This window comes from Rhinopithecus bieti, unplaced genomic scaffold (genome assembly GCF_001698545.2).
Source record: "Rhinopithecus bieti isolate Rb0 unplaced genomic scaffold, ASM169854v2 scaffold_8220, whole genome shotgun sequence".
Lineage (NCBI taxonomy): Eukaryota > Metazoa > Chordata > Mammalia > Primates > Cercopithecidae > Rhinopithecus > Rhinopithecus bieti.
The window spans coordinates 3,238,589-3,261,412 of NW_016806392.1; the positions used below are offsets into that span (position 1 = coordinate 3,238,589).

General features: G+C 33.4%; 1 protein-coding gene across 10 annotated transcripts in view; it reads right to left on the reverse strand.

The window, feature by feature from the left end:
- The window catches only part of TBC1D5 (TBC1 domain family member 5), a 607,988-nt gene that overhangs the window by 269,383 nt on the left and 315,781 nt on the right, over nucleotides 1-22,824 (reverse strand). For 9 of the 10 annotated variants that reach the window (XM_017875878.1, XM_017875885.1, XM_017875881.1 and 6 more), the window contains one exon: nucleotides 19,682-19,751. The exons of the other annotated variant lie outside the window; for it this stretch is intronic. In XM_017875878.1, coding sequence (XP_017731367.1) covers nucleotides 19,682-19,751 — 70 coding nt within the window. The remainder of the gene's footprint in view (nucleotides 1-19,681; nucleotides 19,752-22,824) is intronic. 10 annotated transcript variants of the gene reach the window in all.

A 22,824-nucleotide genomic window follows, 5' to 3' on the forward strand; every position in this document is an offset into this window, starting at 1 on the left:
AAAAAAAAAAAAAAAAAAAAAAAAAATTGGTTTTACTTGAATTTGTATTATTAGTGAACTAAAAATTGTTCATGCTTTTGGGTCATTTTACTGCTTCCTTTGTAAAACCTGCTTTTTGCCCTTTACCCATTTTAAGCAGTACAGGATAGTGGTTAAGAGAATGGACATAAGAGGTGCATGCTTGGGATCAGAAAGACAGCCACGCAATAAGCAAAGGTACACAGCTCACTAGCCACTTACAAGATGTGCAAGCATGGGCAAATTTCTTAACCTCTCTGTGCCTCAGTTTCCTCATCTGTAAATGGAGTAATAACAGAATCTACTTAAATGAATTATTATGAGAATTTTAAAAATACATGAAAAGCCCTCAGAGGACTATCCAACACACACACACACACACACACACACACACACACACACACACACACACACACATTTTTAAAAAGAGAAAAGGTCTCACTTGGTCATCAGGATGGAGTACAGTGGTGCAATCATAGCTCACTTTAACCTTGAACTCCCTGGGCTCAAGCAATCCTCCCACCTCAGCCTCCACTGTAGCTGAGGCAATTCAGGAGGGACCACAGGCACACACCATCACACCTGACTAATTTTGTACTTTTTGTGAAGACTGGGTATTGCTGTGTTGCCCAGACTGGTCTACAAAGGGCCTCAACCAATTCTCCCTCCTTAGCCTCCCAAAGTGCTGGAATTACAGGTGTGAGCCAGTGTGCCTAAATCCTATACTTTTAAAATTAATATTTTGTTAATAATACTGCTTTTATTTTAGTGTGCCTTATTATTGATTAAAGAGAAAAGTTCTTCATACATTAAAGACATCATGCCTTCATCAGTCAATTTTTTAACCCAATGGTCTTAATTTTCAATACATTGAAGCTTTTTAAATCTGTGTATAATTAAGATCTAACACTTTTTTCTCTTATTGATCTTTCCATTGTTTTCTCTTGCTTAAGTAATTCTTAGTCACTCCAACACCAAATAAATACTCAGTGAAATCTTGTGGGGCCTTTTCCCCCATTTTAATCCATTTTTATTACCTATACTATTATAAATATGTCCTATTTCCAAGTAATTACACATATATACTGACATCTCATAATGTTCAAACTTTGTTTTTGTCTAGTTTTTAGCAATATTCAAAGATGAGATTAGCAGTGAGAACATGAGAGGAGTAGAGGCATACCTCATTTTATGTCACTTCATTTTACTGCACTTCACAGGTACTGCATTTTAACAAATTGAAGGTTTGTGGCAACCTTGCATTGAGCAAGTCTATCAGCATGTGCTCACGTCGTGTCTCCTGTGACATATTTTCATAATCTTTACAAAATTTCCAACTCTTTCATTGTATCTGTTATGGGGATATGTGATCAGAGATCTCTGATGTTACTATTGTAACTGTTATGAAGCAAAATGAACCACAACCATATAAGACAGTGAACTTACTGAAAAATGTTGTATGTGTTCTGGCCATACCATAAACAGTCCCTTGTCTCTCTCCCTCTCCTTGGACCTCCCTAGTTAATAATGCTACTATGGCCTTGTAATGTTCAAGTGAAAAGAAGAGTCATAAGTCTCTTAATTTAAATCAAAAGCTAGAAATGATTAAGCTTAGTGAGGAATGTGTATCTAAAGCCAAGTTAGACCAAAAGCTTGGTCTCTTGCACTAAACAGGTAGCCCAGTGGTGAATGGAGAAAAAAAAAAAGTTATTGAAGGAACTCAAAACTGCTACTCCAGTGAACTCATGAATGATGAGAAAGCAAAACAGTCTTACTACTGATACAGAGAAAGTTTAAGTGGTCTGAATAGAAAATCAAACCAGTCACAACATTCCCTTAAGCCAAAACCTAATCCAGAGCAAAGCCCTAACTCTCTTCAATTGTGTGAAAGCTGAGAAAGGTGAGGAAGCTGCCAAAGAAAAGTTGGAAGATAGCAGAGGTTGGTTTATGGAGTTTAAGAAGCCACCTCCATAACATAAAATTGCAAAGTGAAGCAGAAAGTGCTGATCGAGAAGCTGCAGTAAGTTACACAGATCAAGCCAAGATAACCGTTGAAGGTAGCTACACTAAACAGTAGATATTCAATGTAGATTTAACAGCCTTCTATTGAAGGAGGATGCCATCTAGGACTTTCATAGCTAGGGAGGAGAAGTGAAGTCCTGGTTTCAAAGCTTCAGAGGGCAGGCTGTACTCCTGTTACAGGATAATGCAGCTGGTGACTTAACTGAAGCCAACCTTTAATCATTCTGAAAGTCCCAGAGACCTTAAGAATTATGCTAAATCTACTCTCCTTTTGCCCTATAAATGGAATAACAAAGCCTGGATGATAGCCTATCTGTTTGCAACATGGTTTAAAGAATATTTTAAGCCCACGTTTGGAAACTATTGCTCAGGAAAAAAAGATTCCTTTCAAAATATCATTGTTCACTGACAATATGCCTAATCACCCAAGAGCTCTGATAGATATGTACAAAGAGATTAATGGTGTGTTCATGTCTGCTAACACAACATCCATTCTGCAGCCCATGAACTGGGGAGTCATTTCTAATTTCAAGTTTTATTATTTAAGAAATACATTTCATAGGCTATAGCTGCCATATGATAGTGATTTCTCTGACAGATGTGGGCAAAGTAAATTCAAAATCTTCTGGTAAAGATTCACCATTCTAGATATCATTAAGAACATTAGAGATTCATGGGGGGAGGTCAGAATAGAAACATGAACAAGAGTTTTTAAAAGTTGATTCCAATCCTCATGGATGACTTGGAGGGGTTTCAAGACTTCAGTGGAACAAGTAACTGCAGAGATGGGCAAAAATAACAAGAAAACTAGATTTAGAAGTGGAACCTGAAGATGTGACTTAACTGCTATAATCTCACAATAAAACTTAAGTGAATTAGGAGTTGCTTCTTACGAATCAACAAAGAAAGTGGTTTCTTGAGATGGAACCTACTGCTGGTGAAGATGCTGTGAATATTGTTAAAATGGTATCAAATAATTTAGAATATTTAATAAACTTAGTGAGAAAGCAGCAGCAGAGTTTGAGAAGACTGAGTCCAATTTTGAAACAAGTTCTACTCTGGTAAGATGCTACCAAACAGAATATCACACTACAGAGAAATCTTTATTGAAAAGAAGAGTCAATCTATGTGGCATACTTCACTGTTGTCTTATTTTTAAGGAATTGCCACAGTTACCCCAACCTTCAGCAACCACCACCCTGACTCGTGGGAAGCCATCAACAACAAGGCAAGACCCTCGACCAGCAAAAAGATTAAGAACTGCTGAAGGCTCAGATGATCCTTGGCTTTTTTTTTGTTTTGCCATAAGGTATTTTTAATTAAGGTATATATATTTTTACACATATGCTATTGCATACTTGACAGTATAGTGTAATCATAACTTTTACATATACTAGAAAACAAAAAAAAATCATGTGACTCACTTTATTGCAATAGTTGCTTTATTGCGGTTGTTTGGAACTGAATCTGCAATATCTCTGGGGTATGTATACACGTTTCAAAAACCATAAATATATTTAAATAGCTTGTAGTCTGTGAACAAGCACAGATCTCAAATGTACAACGTTTTGAACCCAAAAGGAATCATAATTTGTGAGACACCATGCAGTTCTGTGTACTGAAAACACAAAGTATTCCAGATAAGAGAGGGAAGTATGAAGCAATGACTCCTCCAGTCTTTTCCAAAATCAGCTCCTATTCACAAGTACCAAGAAATTGTGAAAGTACAGGCACAGCTGGTGGCTACATTCATTGCCATCTTGTCAAGTTAAGCAGGCTTTTAAGGTCAAGTTACATACTACTTATGTAATGAAGGATAATTATTTGTTAGCTTAAATAAGACCCTGTACCTTGATTACAGTGTTGGTACAGAGAAAAGAAGACTGAGGCATGTGAATTGGAAACATTATCTCTGAAATTTACAATCATTTAAATTTATTCATGGGTACTTACAGTTCTAATTAAGGCATAACATCTCAAACTGATGAACAGCTCTAACAACAGAGGAGCATAAAGGCCACAAGATAATATATTAATTGTCTTTCATTTCTATTGAATAGTGTTTCTTCAATAAACTGTAACACAGAGTAAATATAAACATTTAATAAGTGCCTACTATGTGCTTAGCACTCACAGGCACATTTTTTAAAACATACAAAGTTAAAAGAGTAGATAGATGGACATGTAAACCAGTAATAAAATGATTACTGCAAAGCACTCTGGTAGTACAGGGGGAAAGAAATGGTTTGATACTTCAAAATTAAAACTTAGAATATAAAATAACAGTAGCACCATAGCCACTGAAATACTACTGCAAAGAATTGAGCTAACCAAACATTAAACAGATTCCAGAGGGCAAACTGCTGAAAGGTTTAGCCCTTCTATGGGAGAGGGATCAAAATGAAGGTTTTTTACAATCACAGATATGAATGGTAGGCCTCCTCCTGAAGTTGGAGGAAGATATGATTAACAATATAAAATATTGAGGTGTCAGTAGCGAAATTTTTCAGTTTAATTTAAAAAAATAAAGAAAAAGTAGTTGCTAAACTCATTCTTACATAAAAAATATGTATTTATAATGTGCCTGAACAGCAAAAATCTGAAAATTATGCCATTGAAATCCTTTTAAAAGACCCACTTATGATATAATGTTTCAGGTGAATCACTTCTAATCTCTACAGCAATCCTCTTAGGGTATACAATTTTAACCCCTCTTTATGAATGAGGAAAGTAAGGTTCAGAAAAATTAAATAACTTGTCAAGAGAATAAAGAAATGAGAAATAGGAAAGACATCTTTCTGGAATAACATGGAAGTAACCACTAAAGGGAAACATGATTTTCCAGACACCAAGAGCAAAAATGACCTCTGGCAACAAGGCAAGACAGAAATATACCCTTATTTCTTCCTCAGATTTTTAATTTTTGAATATCAAGTCCACGGACATGCAGATAACTTTTTACTAATTGGACTGAGAAGATAACAACAGTCCTGTGAGTAGTTAAGAACCTGGGTGTTTAGGTGTGTAAAACCTTAAATGGAATGGATTAGCCACCTGGACCTTGAAGATTTCCTTAATAAAGCATTAGTGCCATCTAGTGGCAACTACTCTATCTTGCAGACACTGGGTCCCTGAAAACAATCAGCATCTAAGCAGGGAAAGATGAAGATGAGTAGGTTTCATTTCTCAGGCCAATGTTAACAGACCAGTACTAGCTGTCTTGGAAACACTATGTTGAGAAGGACTCTGAGCTTACCCATGTGCTCCTCAGGAAAGAACACTGTAACTTATTAAATATGTAGGCTATGACTGATGCAATTATTTCTCAAAAAATAAAGTCAACTTCTGCAGCAGGAATTGATAACTTCCCTCTAAGAAGACCTATTTAGGTAGTTAAGCCTCCTGCAATGGCTATTTTGACATGGAAAGCAATTAGAATATGTGGTGGATAAATACAGCTGATGATTATAACGAGATATCTATTTGTAATTATATATTTTAATGTAGTAGTTTCCCAATATATGCTCATAACATTGGTGTGAAACTAGTATCTTCGAAATTTGTTGATATCTTCTAAATTTAATAGTTTAAATACTTTTATAACCTACATGATGACTAATAAATGACTAAATTATGTGCTAATTTATGACTAGAAAGCTTCTGAATCATTGTCCCAAATGGTGATACACTATAGAATACACTAATTTTACACTGTATAGATTTATATGATGGTTTCTATCCCATTTTTAAGCTTAATGTGGAAAGGAAACAATGTGTTTGTGGGCTAACTGAAGAAATCCAAATGACTACAATAATAGCAAAGAGTTAAGGGACTACATATAGTTTAGGACTGAAGATCTCTAATGGTTGGTTAAGAGGAGCTACTTAGGCTTCTACTGACAGTGAAATTGCTGAGTGGTTAAGAGAATGGATTCTCACCTTGGGAAAAGCCAACACGTCACAGACAGTGGAAGAAAAAAGAGAGAGGGTAGAGAGATGCTTCTAGCTCTCTGGGAGGTATAGTGATAGGGGAGTATAGCAGACGGAGCTCTCAGAGATGACCATGGAGTTTACAAGGTCAGTCAGCCAACCAGGATCATTTCATTGCAATTTGAATAATAAGATAATAGAACAAAACGGCCATGGCAGGATGAAGCAGGATTTAAGCAAGATTTAAGCAGGATTAGATCAGGGTTAGATGGGTAGAATATCTGAGGCTGAGGAAGTAAAAGGTAAGAAAGCTGAACTTGATTCAAAAAGATTTATACAATTTTGTAATCCTCAAGTGCATGCCAATATTTTTTAAAATTGCCATATTTAGTATGATCACATTTATTTTATCAAAGAGGAGCCAGTAAATTTTAAATCGGTTTCTAATCTATATCAAAACATATTAGTGAAAGACTTCTATCAATGCAAGGACTGTACCATAATTCCAGTATTATATTTAAGAGTATACACTTTTAAGTCATTTTAAAGGTATGATTTTGAAAATACTATTCAAATAGAACAAGGAATATCTAACTTAAAATCAATGGAAATATGAAAAGTGTAAATCAGGTATGTCAGCCTAAGACTGTAAAGTGTGGCACCAGATATGGGTAAGCCACAACATTAGGACTGCAGGTGCCAAGATCAACCAGATAAACACTGATGTTATCTATAATTACCTCATTTTTAGCTTAAATCACAGGTAATGAGGGAACTCACGAGTCTCTAAAAGGCAATTAGAAACTGTACTGGCTTTTTTGCTTCCTGTATCATTAATTTTCTAAAACTTACTTTTATTTAAAGCTTTTTTTCTCTTCCATAATGAAACATCAGGGCATATCACTTATACATAAATATATATATATATAAAACAGAATGCACAATTACAAGCTTAAAATGTATTTCTTCATATGTCTAGGTGAAACATGTTATCATATGATGAGGCTCCACTGAAATACAGGTAAAGAATAGTTCATTGCCTAGAGGTTTGTTAAAATTACGATGTTTTGATTCAGGTTTAAATTGAACTTTAAATTGAGAAACCTTGAGCCTTCACCTCAGTTTTCACAGGAACACAAAGAACTGAGTTAAAACAGTTATGCACTGTTAAATATAATACTCTCTTTTATTATTTTATTTATTTTATTTTATTTTATTTTATTTTATTTTTTTGAGACAGAGTCTCGCTCTATCGCCCTGCCTGGAGTGCAGTGGCACTATCTCTGCTCACTGCAAGCTCCACCTCCCAGGTTCACACCATTCTCCTGCCTCAGCCTCCCAAGGTAGCTGGGACTACAGGCACCCACCGCCATGCCCAGCTAAGTTTTTTGTACTTTTTAAGTAGAAATGGGTTTTCACTGTGTTAGCCAAGATGGTCTCGATCTCCTGACCTCATGATCCGCTTGCCTTGGCCTCCCAAAGTGCTGCAATACTCTCTTTTTTAAAGAAAAAAAAAAAAAAAAACAGGCATTTTCTTCAAAATATAGTGTTTCAGAGCTTCTAAATCTAGGGTCATATTAAAGTAGGTAAACTCAATAATCATGCTTTAAAAAAGGAAACCAAGAAAAGCAGTATCACGAGCTTTTGATTTTATAACAAGCTTTTCATTTTAATTGTACTAATAATTTAAATATACAATAAAGATAATTAGATTACTAATCAAAGGACTGGCATTTAGAAATGAAGTGAGAAAAGGATCCTACACCAGACAATCTCTGTGAAGTTGTCTGGAGTAAGTCTATTTTATATTCCATGGTTTACTCATGCTTCCTCTATAATTAATAAGGAAAAATCCTCTCCCTGCAGACCTGTCCTACCTTCTTCCCACCCCCACCTCACCTCATTTACTTTGATATTTATGATAACTGGCACGGGCTTGATATCTAACATTCTATAACATGATAAAGAATTTGCCACACAGTCTGCAAATATAAGCCAATACTGTAAAGGAAAGGCTGGTAGAATAGAGAATAAATTACTTTCCAGTTATTTATAAATAGACATTTATTTAGCAAAACCTGATGTCCTAATTAAAAGTCAATCCTACGACTTAAAGCATGTTTTCCAATAGTGTGTTGACTAATAGGGTATTACCAAATAGAAATACATGTGTGTTTAAATACTTTCTCTAAGAAATATTAAAATCAATTGTATTTTAACTGAATCCATCGTTCACTTGACAACCTCTAGATGAACGCTAAGCAAGTGAACTTTCTGAGATGACAGAAATGTTCTACATCTGACTCTCCACTATGGTAACCACTGACCACACATAGTTACTAAGCACTTAAAATACGACTAGTGCAGCTGAAGAACTACATATTGTATTTTAATTAATTGAAATCCAAATTTAAATAGTTTCATATTGCCAGTAGTTCCTGCATTGGACAGGGAAGCTTAAAATGTTCTAAGGATGGCAACAATTCACTCGTATACACATTCAATTTTTAAAGTAACAACTATAAAGTTTCAAGGGATATAAATATACAAGTGATGCATACACATATATAACTGTGGAAAGAAAACAAACATTAAAAGTTAAATAATACATGTGGTTAAATAAAGCAACTTAATTCCGTAAGAGAGGTAACATAGTATATAATTATTCTAAATAAATGGTGCTACTAATAAGACTACTAGATATGGATATAATCTTTTTCTTTTTCTTTCCCGTATCTATCTCATTGCCTCTCCCTGTGGTTTCTGTTTCTATCACTCCCTTCCGCTGCCTCCTCCCACATCCCTCTTCTCACACATATACCTGAAAGTTAGAAAGGCAAATCTTTGGTGATCACAGTGTTACTTCTATTGGTTACCCAAAAATGGTCAATGCTGGATAAACCCAAGATTTGGATCATGCACCTAATATAATCATATTCAGCAACAGGCTGGCTAAACAAACCTAGAAGGGATAATTTAAAAAGAGGATAAACGGGCCATGGGATAAACTTTTGTTTAAAGTCAATTAAGTATTTTAAGAACTGCTCCCCTGTGGTAAGGCGGGGGGAAGGGCAAGAAGACAATAGTAGTTATTTTGGACACTGTAAGTTTATTACTGTGAACTGAACAAAATACACATAAGTTTGTGTCTAGATCTATGAAAGTTGAGCTACACTGTTCAAGAGAACTTCAAGATTTAGAAATTTTTTTTTTAATTGGAATGAGGCTTAAGATACAGGGTTCAATTACCCTGTTTTGGTTCTAATGGGTTGAGACACCTGGACATGTCATCTGCATTAGTGTCCCTAATCTGAAAAAGTAGCCTGGAAGAGTCTTTGAGACCCCTTGAGATTATGTCAACCAAACTACTTCAATGTCTCTCTCAGAACATAACATCTATAATCATGGAATGAAAATTATATTCATATGTTCAGATACAAGGACATCTTTTACATTTCAAATATTCTATCATTTTGCAGGTTATTTTTTATTCCATAGCAGGTTTATTGATTTTCTTCATATTTCTAGGTACCTAATACTCATTCTCAATTGTATCATTATCAACTATTTCATAATTATTTTTGTGTGATTTAAAGATTTTAACCCTCAGTTAAAATTTTGATCATCGATTCAAATACATTAAACATCGCCGGGTGCAGTGGCTCATGCCTGTAATCCCAACACTTTGGGAGACTGAGGCGGGTGGATTACCTGAGGTCATGAGTTCAAGACCAGCCTGGCCAACATGGTGAAACCCCCACTCTACTAAAAATACAGAAATTAGATGAGCACAATGGTGCACACCTGTAATCCAGCTACTCAGGAGGCTGAGGCATGAGAATCACTTGAACCCAGGAAGTGGAGGTTGCAGTGGGCTGAGATGGCCCTCCAGCCTAAGCAACAGAGTAAGACCCCCATCTCAAAAAAAAAAAAATAAATAAAACTATGATATACTGAATTTTAAAACTTCAGTACTATCACATAGCAAGTACTATCAAAATAGCAGCTCATGTAAAGCAACACTGTCACTACAATGAAATAGATACATATGTAAATACTGATGTTGTATGGGTCACATTAGCTGTCTTCATAGGTAAGGGCATAATTTTGTCACTGATGACTAAGTTCAAATGGGAAAGTTGTCAAAATAAAAATGAAGTCACTTCTGTCAAGCCCTAACAAAAGTACAGTTGGCCCTCCACACATGAGATGCCGCATTCATGGTTTATACCAATCAGACTGAGACTACAGTATTCTAAGGAGGCCAAACTCATGGATACAGAGGGGCTGATTTCTCCTATCCTTTCCAATTCCATAGAGCTGACTGCTGGACTTCAGCATCTGTGATTTTGGTATCCATGGGGGTCCTGGAATCAATCCCCAAGAATACTGAGAGATGACCATAAATAAAGCCAGGTTTAGAAGGAAGAGCCCTCATGCACATACACTGAAGAAATATTACAAAGACTCTCTGAAGGGCTCTTATACACATACGTCTGTAACAAAAACTTTTACCAATAACTTTCTAAACTGCAGTTTGCTACATGAGTACAAGGATAGCTAACTGATGTACAAGAACACTTGCCAGACAAACTGTCTCCATTAGTGAACTGGTGTTAGCTCCTGCAATAAGCCCCTGTAACCAAAGTTCTCTGTTTCAAAATAAATTGTGTGTACTTTCCTCTCTTGTCTTTAAAAGCTTCCCCTTCCCTCAACCTCTTTGGATATGCCCATGGTTCCCAACGCCTACATATCCCAGGTGTGCAAATCGCCTAATAAACTCAGTATCTCTGGAGAATCTCTGTGTTTTTAACAAACTGAAACTTACCCATTCTACTGCAAAAGCAATCTAAAAGAATGCATTGCTGAAGAGTGGAAAATGAAGATCGTCTTTGTACATGCTGCTCACCTCCCTGAAACTCTTGCCCCCGCTAGAACACCTAGCAAACAGATTTTCCTCCTACCGCCCACCACCCCAACTATTTGGTCTTCTCCTGGTTCTGCTTTTTGTTTTTTGTCTTGAGACAGGGTCTTGCTCTGTCACCAAAGCTGGAGTGCAGTGGCATGATCACAGCTCACTGCAGCCTCAACCTCCTAGGCTCAAGTGATTGTCCCACCTGAGCCTCCTGAGTAGGTGGGACTAGAGGCAAGTGCCACCATGCCTGGCTAATTTTTAAAAATTTAATTAATTATTTTATTTATTTATTTATTTGTCTGTTTGTAGAGATGAGGTCTTGCTTTTTGCCCAGGCTGGTCTTCAACTCCTCAGCTCAAGAGATCCTCCCCACTCAGCCTGTTGGGATTACTGGTGTAAGCTCCTGTGCCTGGCCTTCCCCTAGTTCTTGATAAATGCCTCCATTACAATACCAGTCATCATCTATGTTAGTTGTTTCCATGTTTGTCTCCCTGCTACATCATAAGTGCCCCAAGGGCAGGGTCTGTGTTTAATTCCTCTTTGGGTCTTAAAGGTTTAGCACACTGGTTTGTCTATATTGGGAGTATAACAAAGATATACATAATGATAGAAGATAAGTTAGCTCCCTTGAACAACAACAAAAAAGATACAAACAAATGTTGAAAAAGCACTTGTGAAAAAGCTCTGGATTAAAATAAAATGGGGAAACAGAATTATTAACCACTACAACTTTGCATCAAAAGACAACACGATCTGATATAAAAAAAAATGTTAAATATTGACTCCTAAATATTCTGTAGAAATTTCTCCCTTAAATCATTTATTTGAGTCAAATTGTCCAAGAAATACACATTCAGAAATTAAGTATTATATAGAGCTACCTGGGACTATAAAGCAGACCAATGCATAAATAAATAAGCAAGATATTGGTAAATTTTTTTAAAAAAAATTAACCCTCCACTTACGAACCTTAATTCTATGCATTTTCTCAAATTTTTAACTATATTTTTGAACCCTAATTCTATGCATTATTTCCTCATACTTCAGTATTGAGCAAATATTTAATTGACTTTGTATATTTCAACAATATATCCGAAGTATATATTACAAACAGTGATCCATAGGACTGACAGCAAGGCATTTCAACTGGGAACACCAGCAGGAAACAGAAGTGTGTCCAGGGGAAAGGACTCTCAGTATTGATTGACTCAGAGCAGCTTATCCTCACATTTCAAATGTATGCCTGTCTTTTCAAAGATAAACATTTACACAGCCTTGGATGATCAGGCTTTCAGCTGACTATGTAAATAAACAAACATGAAAAAAAAATTCCCCTAAAGCCTGGCAACAGATAACAAAAAGGGCTTGAAGGGGTTTCTAAAGGAAAAGAACTCAAACTGTAACATGTATGCTCAAGCCAGTGTGGGTTGATAATTAGGGCTGTAAATGCAAACAAATCAGTTGATTTTTCAAAATAGAGGGTAACATTTTTTCAAAGCCGTCAGTAATCAATAAATTAGTTCAGAGAGATTGCATATTATAAAGAAGCACAGATACTATCATAAAAATAATAAGTTACTTCAAGAAGATGTATTCATCATTCAAATGCGATTTTTCTTTACTCAAAAGAGCCTCCATTATGGAGATAAGAACAAAAGGTAATACTATGACTGATTTCTGAAAAATGAAAAGGCTATACATTTTGTGCTCTCTGAAGTGATCATTTAACTGTAAAGGTCGTGATGCTTCTTGAACAAATATAAGCACAAACAAGATGCAAAATTCGATGAGATTAAATATAAGAAGCGATTATACAAAAGTTCCTCCTATATAACCTATAGATAACTATAGATTCATCTGATTCTTTAAATACTCATTTATTGCCACGTTAGAACTAGAAAAAAAATTTTTTTTAACTTTCCTGAGGCAAGGGCCAACTTTGTCAGGTAGTAGAGTTAATTACAACTTAAAAGAAATTTTAGAAAAGACAGAGGGTAAGGAAAGGTGAAAAAACTAACAGCAGTTACCTACTATGTTTTGATGACAAGGGCCAAGTACTTTACACATTTTACAGGTACGCTCTCCACAACTCAATGATACAGATGTTAACATTTCAATTTTACAGATGAGGTAATTAAGAATCAGAGAGGTTAATTACCTTGCCTAAGGTTACAGTGGTAGAGTTAAGATCTAGACTTTAGTGTGTCTTATTTCTGTGCGTTTTTTCCAAATTGATTCCCTAAATCATGTATTTGTTCTTAAGAACATCTTAACATTATACAGATCCTCCACAATATACAGGCAATACAACAAAATCAGAAAAGTAAGGCTCATGGAATCAAGGAGCATTAATTCTAGGCCTTCCTTCCTCCTCTTCTATTTATTAAGCTACGAAACCCTGAAAAATAATTAAAATGGCAAGGCCTTAGAAACTTAAGAGGACTGAGTGGTGGGAAAGAGGGATGGTAGATTCAGGTTGGTCTCTATCACCTTTCATATTACTTCTAGCAAACAAATTGATTGAGCCAATATTCTGTTTTTATTTATTTATTTTTTTTGTGAGACAGTCTCACTCTGTCACCCAGGCTGCAGTGCAATGGTGTGATCTTGGCTCCCTACAACCTCCACCTCCCAGGTTCAAGTGATTCTTGTGCTTCAGCCTCCCGAATAGCTGGGATTACAGACATTCACCACTACACTGGCTAATTTCGTTACCTTTTTTTTTTTTTTTGGTATTTTCAGTAGAGACAGGGTTTCGCCTTATTGGCCAGGCTGCTCTTGAACAGCTGACCTCAAGTGATCCACCCACCTCAGCCTCCAAAAGTGCTAAGATTACAGGGGTGAGCCACTGCACCTGCTCTCGTCCAATAAGCCAATATTCTCAAAAATAACATGATTAACAAAATTATATCACTCTAAGGGTGTGACTAGAACCCAGATTTCTGAATTTTAAATCTTGCTGCCAAAGTAGGCTTCTGCCCTATTATCTCCTTTCTACTGAATCACTGTTTCGTTGTTATTTCTATGAGATATATAATTCTCTCACATACAAATGTAAAAGGTACTATACTAAAAATAAATGTAAATGATGAAAAGATATTTCCCGCATCCTCCAAAATTATTTATTATATGCAAATAAGTACAAATCTTTGTGCTAAAACTTGAAGCCTAATTTTTCAAATTTACTGATTGATTATATGCAAATAAGATGCATACAAAATTATTGATTATATGCAAATAAGATACATGCAAATTTTGTGCTAAAATTTGAAGCCTAATTTTTCAAATTTACTTAATGATTCAAGAAAATTCAAATTAATGTACTTTTTCTTAGGCAGGAAAAGACAACTTTTAGATTTAAAAGGCAATATCGACTTTAACTTTTTACAAACTTTTTACCAATTTGAACAGCCTTTGACTCGGTGAGCTAGATATAGAACATATTATATTGAGAAAGGGAGGCAACTTTGGAAGCTCTGATAAATATCAAGAAATTCGAACACCATTGCTTAAGAGCCAAGTGTCTTTTCTCTCCTTAAAAGGAATAAAACAAACAACAACAAAACTATATACACATATAAAGTTCCCTTTATTTCTTCAATAAAAGCTCTTTTCAAATATGAAATACAATATTTTGTTAGAGGAAAAAAATAAGCCAAAAGTATAAATGTTTTCTTAAAAAAAAATAAATACTTTATTCCAGTCTATAAATTTTTTAAGTCTCAAGTCACTCCACTAGCCCAGGTGTAGGATTTATTAACTAAAAACATACACAGAAGTATCTGTGTATCTTTTTAGCATTCAAGTAACTTTCGTTTTTTGATTCAAACACCAAAGCTCCTAACTAAATTATTATAATCTTCAGTTTATTGGCTACGACTTCTAACTGAGTATCATCGGTGTTTACAATTTTGCACTGTCTCTGGAAGTCAGCATTGCATTTACAAATGATTATTTTAAAGTATCTAATTGTCAAGATGAAAAGAGTGTACATTTTCTTAAGAGTACAGCTTTGGAAAATATAATGTCATGTGAAATTAAGTTGAAAAATATATTGAGTAAACTAGATGATTTACTACGGTTTATACAGAATCTTGAAAATTAGGGTTAACTATAATGTACAAATTTAAAATAATCTACAATGATTTATATTCTATCCTCTGCCATTTACACAAAACTAAGATGAGGTACAAAAATTAAGCAATATTTTGAGTTTCCCTGAGAATGCTAAATAAACTGGTCTGAGTTTTCTCTAACTAAATTGACTATTAAGCCAAGTTTACTGCAGATTTTTGGCTATAGAAACACAAAAGGCTTATCAATAAATGAGGCAACAAATAAGTTATTTCCTATACTGGGAATTAAGACATTATACTTTGGAAAAAAAAAAAAAAAAGCATAACATTGACTCAAAATGACAAAGATTTCCTGTCAACTTTTAAGGAAAGTTATAATTTGATCAAAAAGATATTTAGAAACATAGGGTAATAAAACAAAAGTTTTTAAATGTTCACCTTCAAATTATTTCATAGGTCACTGTTATACCATCTAATAAGATAATTAAAAACATGCAAGCAGCTGGTACTACAGCTAAACAGATTAATGTAATAGTCTGTAGTCATATGTGCTGGCAAGGGGCTTGCTTCTTTTGGCGAGGAGAAGGTCAGCTGCCCTTGGGAAGAGGAGAAGAGGAGAAGAGGAGTGGCCTGTGCTACAGTCACTAAGTTAAACATCAGCAAACTGATAATCAGGAAACAACTTTTCTTCTTTCATACCCATTAATGTTCTTCTCTCAGTTTTAATGGTTAAATAAGAAACAGAGAAAGCTCATATAATTTGGCAGACAACATTAAGATTGGTCTTTAAAAAGTACAAGATATATTTCACAAAACCAACAATGTCTTCTCAAGTCTCATAAACTTTCCATTTTAATGCATCATCTGCAAATTAGTTCAGAGATATACAATCAAATTTTAACCAAAGTTTCCAAAACAGTATCTGGACTATTACTCAAGCATCATATAATAATTGTACTGGTGCCTTAGGAGTTAAATGCAGCTGTACTCTATCTGAATCCATGAAGCAAGATCAAAAGAAGACACAAATCCAAAGTAAACATCCCAGTTTATTAAAAAAAAAAAAAAGTCTATGATTATTAGGCACATAAAGCTGTAGTTACAATCCATTCATTTTAAATTTTAAAATTTATTTGTCAAAGTTCCAGATATCATCTCTGAATTTATAGTAAAATATCTTCCTTTCATCTTTACTAGGTGTTCAAATTTGTTATTCAAAGGTAACCTGAAATATGTGTCAGAGATTGAGAGTGTCAAATTTCAGGTTAAGCTTGTTCTTAAGCACTCTTTCTGCTAACAGACAAAAAATTTATTTTCTTGTAAAATATATTTTTTCTCTTCCTTTTGGTATATTAGATCACCGTAACAATTTCTATAACACCAAAAGGTTAGTGATGACAACGATGATGACATTGTCTGGAACAAAAAAGTAATATTTATTCAACATTTACCATATGCCATTATCTGATTAAACTCCTCATATCAACTGTATTTTATCATCTTCACTTCAAAGGTGAAGAAACTGAGGGTAAGACTTGTCCAAAGTATTCAGAGTATTTACAATCAGGATCTGAACCAGCACACTATGTTTAAACATTGTTTCAAAAAACAGACCAGGTGCAGTGGCTCACACCTGTAATCCCAACACTTTGGGAGACCAAGGCAGGCAGATTTCTTGAGCCCAGGAGTTTGAGACCACCCTGGGCAACATGATGAAACCCCATCTCTACAAAAAACACAAAAATTACCCAGATGTAGTGGCACACGCCTGTAGTCCCAGCAACTCAGGAGGCTGAGAGGTGGGAGGATTGCTTGAGGCCAGGTGGTTGAGGCTGTAGTGAGCCAAGGTAGTGTCACTGTACTCCAGCCTGGGTGACAGAGTGAGACCCTGTCTCAAAAAACAAACAAAGAAAACCCCCATGCCCTCTTGAAACTCATAATCTAATATGATAATAATACAAACAGTGGAAAGAATATAAATTTCAGTGTCCAATTCAAGACTGAATTCAAAAGTTATTAAAATCTCAACATATGTTAAAGGATACATGTGTCTGTTGGTGAATACAGGAAACAAAGTTACCCATTTACCTGAAGTGAGCACAAAAGAATTAATACTATGACTTCCCATTTAGATTTTCAAAAGGCCTTTATTTTATACGTTTTAACCCGAGTTTTTAAAACAGTTGCGGGAAGGAAACAGGTTAGGCATTATAATGCCCATTTTATAGATAAGAAACTAAAGTACATCTTTGACACAAGTATATATAAACTATGAGTATGTTGGTGACAGGTTTAAGGCCTGCGTTGTCTAATTGTGAAGAAAGGCTAGGATTTCAGAGGCGGTTTAAATAATACAAAGGTAGAACTGTCATGCAAAACGACATCTGAGGGTTGCAACATTTACGTTTTTCTAATAACCTATTTCTAGTTAGCTTAAAGAGCTATAATGGCAACAAAAAAGAATTTTTGTTTTCAAAAGTAAATTTTACTGAAAATTCTATTGCCATTTTAATGTGATTCTGCAACAATTCCTAGATTTTGTCAGTTAACCTTAATTGAAGCTATACCACAGAGCTGTGCTTCTATGAATTCTACAACCCAACTGTCAAATCCACAAGTAAGCTCATTATAAGAGCTATTGCCTACTAAGTAGAAAAATATTCACTTCACACCTTAAATACTATAGCAGTATTTAACAGCAGCACTGGCCTGCCAACTATTAAAAGCACATTTTTACAGACTGTATTACTTGAGCTTTTTATCTTTTAATTACAACAATAAATTAATATTCTAACATTACAACATTGATTTTAATCAATGCTTATCATTTTAAACAATGACAGACATTGATTAAAATATTTAGTTAACAACATTAGTATTTATTGTGCAAAGCTACACTAGGAGTTACTTTTCAAAATACAATTATCATTTAATAATACTAAGATACTTTATTCAAGAACAAAAAAAATCCAAGATAATATTATACCTTCACTTAATATAAAGTTAGGAGAAATGTTTTCATTTCTCTTATGAAATGAATGAAATGAAAACATTTCTCTTAACTTCATATTATATCTGCTATTTACTGTAATTGGCTAAAATACAAATGTAATTATAAAATATAATTCAACAACAGAATTTATACACATTTAATGGGATTTTCCTTCTTTTGAAATACATTAGTTTTCTTTTGTCTCATTTATATTTAATTGTATTTATACCTAATAAATTACCATCACAGATTTCATATATTACCATCTTAAGATTCCTCTGTTACATGTCAAATCCTAATATTTATTTAACTATCTTTCACATTTACTTTTTTGGTTATTGTTACAATCAGCTGTGACACACTCAAATAGGAGATTCTACTTATTGTTTAGTATGTCAAATACAAGCTTTGTATTATGCTTCAGGACTCAGAAAGCATTTGGACAATTCCAGTATTTATAAGGCAGGATGGATATAGTGAAAATTTAACAACAACGTATGAGTTTTACTGCTGTGATAATACCCTTCTAGAACACCATGGAACATAAGCCTTTTGTGGTATCTGTGACACTTGAACAACTGATCATTTATACAGACCCCAACTGGTATAAAATAAAGATATCAACTGTTTCAATTACCATCTCATTTCTGAAATTCATAAACAAATTGTAAAACTTGTTTCATTTACTACATTTTGTCTAGTTCCTCCTGTATAAAAGGTCTGACTCTAGATGTTAAAAGCCTGCCTGAAATCTGAAGAAATAAATGACACAGTTCCAATTAAGACTATATAATATGTATACAAATAAAATATAAACTAAGCATAAGTTCCATATTTATTATAGAAAAGGAGACAGTTTAATATTCAAATTAGTTTTCAAATATACAGTGGTTCTTGCATATATTTTATAGTGTTGTTACACAAGTATCAGAAGTAATTAACCATAAGGACAATGTTGGCCAATTAAATTGTTTCTTCAAGAATCTGCATTGCCATCTATAACGTTAAAATGTATCATTATTGAATTTGCACTTTTTTCCTAAAAGAAAATAACCAATTTCTTACACCACTTTGGCTCTGTATATAAATTTTCAAGTATTACTGAAAATACTTTAATCTTTCTTGTTCTTCAGTTTCCAGATATAAGGTACAAATTTCATAAACATTTACTGAAGCAAAATTCAAGTTATGAGGAGAATATTAAGAAAGGATTAGGTAAAATACATGTATCCTTTTAAAAAAATTACTAATTCAGAAGTAATAGCCCTGTTTACTGAAGAACTTAAACAGAATATTAGCAAACAGCACTTAATTCAACCATGAACTACATTTTAAGCTCTCTTAGGCCCTCATGAGTGGTACTATATTTTAGCAGGAAAATTAAAAGGAAGCTTTAGTAATGTAACAGATATACTGGAAAAACAAAAATGGATTATAATGAAACTGAATACTACATGTGCATACATTCCAATTACCCTACTATTGGCTAACAACAGATACTGCAGTAAGTGCATTTACTCAAAAATTTACAACATTATATTTTTCTGTAACTTATTAATTGCAGAAAATAACATTAACACAATATTGTTCACATTGGTCACCTTGTTAAAGCACAAATAGTGTTTCCTTACTATTCTAGATCAAAACCCTATATAATTATATATCTTATACATTATCTTGTAATATTATATGTGTATGTGTATTTATATACATGTATTCATCACCTACCTATAGGAATTAAAAGTCCCTTCAGAGTCTAAAGTAGAACTTGTTCTTCTTCCATTTTTATTTGAATCTCCTGGAGAAAAAAATTACAACACTGAAATAATGGAGATAAACTGAGTATTTCAGTTGAAAAACTGTGTGAAAGCTAAATGCAACATATTAGCCAAAAAGCATACATCCTCTCCCCCTTCCCCAAATTATCTTTTGTACTCAAAGCTTTTTAGGTAAAAAATTCATTTTGATTTCAAAATATAAACCAATGTCAATCCTAGACTGGATAGTAACAGTACCAAAGTAAGTGCTATCAGGAACAAATGAAGCACAGTACAAACATTTTCTTCTTATGAATCACAGACAAAACTAAAATTATAAACCAGTATACAGAAAGGCAATTTTTTGTTAATGACCAAGTCACCCACCCTGATCAGTGGTACTGTCAAAAGAGAGCAGGCAGAGAGCCCACCTGGATGATTTTCCAGGTCCTTGTTTGACACTCTAGGAATTTAGTAAACAGAGGTAAAATAAAAAGCCAACTTCAGAGGTAGTGATTAATTAATGAGCTTTTAATACGTCTTACTTAATATTCTTTACAAAACTTTAACTGTTAACTTTAGGTTTCAACTGTCAAAAGTTTGGCAATTTACAACATGAAAAAGGAACAACATCAAAAGGTATTTGTCTCCTATAATATCAAACATTGAGAGAAAAAATTTTTACCCAAAAATCTGTCATATTCATACAATCAAATTTAGAACAAATTATACATATCAATTTAAAGACTATAGAATAAAAGCAAATGAACTAAAGTTGGAAAAAATGCTTACCAATGCCCCAATGTTATATATTCTTATTGACTGAAATTTAATGGTTCAATTTTTTAAAATATACAGTTCAAAGTACAGCTTTTATGAAACCATAGTATGCAACTATTAAAAATGTTATTTGTTTTTCAAAAGAAATTAAAAGTTTAGAATATGATTACATTTTATACTCCTAATTCATATAATGTAACTTTCAAACATCAGGTCATATTCCATTTTTATAATATTTACAGCATAATATAACAATGAGTTATCCAATTTTATACTTTTAATATACTTTGAACAACTGAAGGTGCAACAGGAAATCATCACAGTGGTCGTGGATAAGTCAAACAGTAATTACAGAGCTTCCACTTTAAAGATGAGATTATTTTTAATTATTGAGTACAGGATCTAAGGTACTATACTTATATAATTATGCTACTCATTAAATGGTTACTGAATGCTGAAATGTAATTTTAATGATAGCTACCTATCTTTCTTTACACATTTTATAGTTGACAGATAGTAAAGAACACTGGTTCTTTTTTGAGAGTCTGGTGAGATATGTGCAGCTTGTGCCAGTGTTCAGGAGAAGCGGACTGAGCCTGCTTATTAAACTTTCAAGTCTACTCTTTTTTCAAAATACTGTTCCAGTTTATTTTGTTTTTTGAAAAAACAAAAAATCCTAAAAAGGATTAGAACACTTAAAAATGGTGACAATTTATAGAAGAAAATAATCCAAAAACATATAAATGTTTAAAATTAACCTAGCTAGGTATATGTTGCTAATTCTTTGAAAACATGGGTATGGTAATATTACTCATACAACACCCTTCATTTTCTTTTAAAAATTAATAACATTATAATAAACTAAAAAGATGTAAGGAAAATTAGTCTCTATCTTGCTAAATGAAAATTTCCTACAACACATGTTATTTAACAGCTTGCAGACATTTCCTGTGAAACATTCCATAATCAGCATAGAATAAGTACTATATTATACATTTAAAATATGAGCTTCTTTCTCCTTAAAATTAAGATTATGATTAAACATGAAAAATAACACCAATAGAATAGTTCTTCCTTTAAGCTGATGTTTATCAGATCAAATATAAAATCCTTCAAATAATTAAGAGACTTTTGGCTTCATAAACAACCAGGTTTTTTCACATTATAAAGGTTTTCTTTAATTTATAACTGTTTCCGNTTCACTTAATATAAAGTTAGGAGAAATGTTTTCATTTCTCTTATGAAATGAATGAAATGAAAACATTTCTCTTAACTTCATATTATATCTGCTATTTACTGTAATTGGCTAAAATACAAATGTAATTATAAAATATAATTCAACAACAGAATTTATACACATTTAATGGGATTTTCCTTCTTTTGAAATACATTAGTTTTTCTTTTTGTCTCATTTATATTTAATTGTATTTATACCTAATAAATTACCATCACAGATTTCATATATTACCATCTTAAGATTCCTCTGTTACATGTCAAATCCTAATATTTATTTAACTATCTTTCACATTTACTTTTTTGGTTATTGTTACAATCAGCTGTGACACACTCAAATAGGAGATTCTACTTATTGTTTAGTATGTCAAATACAAGCTTTGTATTATGCTTCAGGACTCAGAAAGCATTTGGACAATTCCAGTATTTATAAGGCAGGATGGATATAGTGAAAATTTAACAACAACGTATGAGTTTTACTGCTGTGATAATACCCTTCTAGAACACCATGGAACATAAGCCTTTTGTGGTATCTGTGACACTTGAACAACTGATCATTTATACAGACCCCAACTGGTATAAAATAAAGATATCAACTGTTTCAATTACCATCTCATTTCTGAAATTCATAAACAAATTGTAAAAACTTGTTTCATTTACTACATTTTTGTCTAGTTCCTCCTGTATAAAAGGTCTGACTCTAGATGTTAAAAGCCTGCCTGAAATCTGAAGAAATAAATGACACAGTTCCAATTAAGACTATATAATATGTATACAAATAAAAATATAAACTAAGCATAAGTTCCATATTTATTATAGAAAAGGAGACAGTTTAATATTCAAATTAGTTTTCAAATATACAGTGGTTCTTGCATATATTTTATAGTGTTGTTACACAAGTATCAGAAGTAATTAACCATAAGGACAATGTTGGCCAATTAAATTGTTTCTTCAAGAATCTGCATTGCCATCTATAACGTTAAAATGTATCATTATTGAATTTGCACTTTTTTCCTAAAAGAAAATAACCAATTTCTTACACCACTTTGGCTCTGTATATAAATTTTCAAGTATTACTGAAAATACTTTAATCTTTCTTGT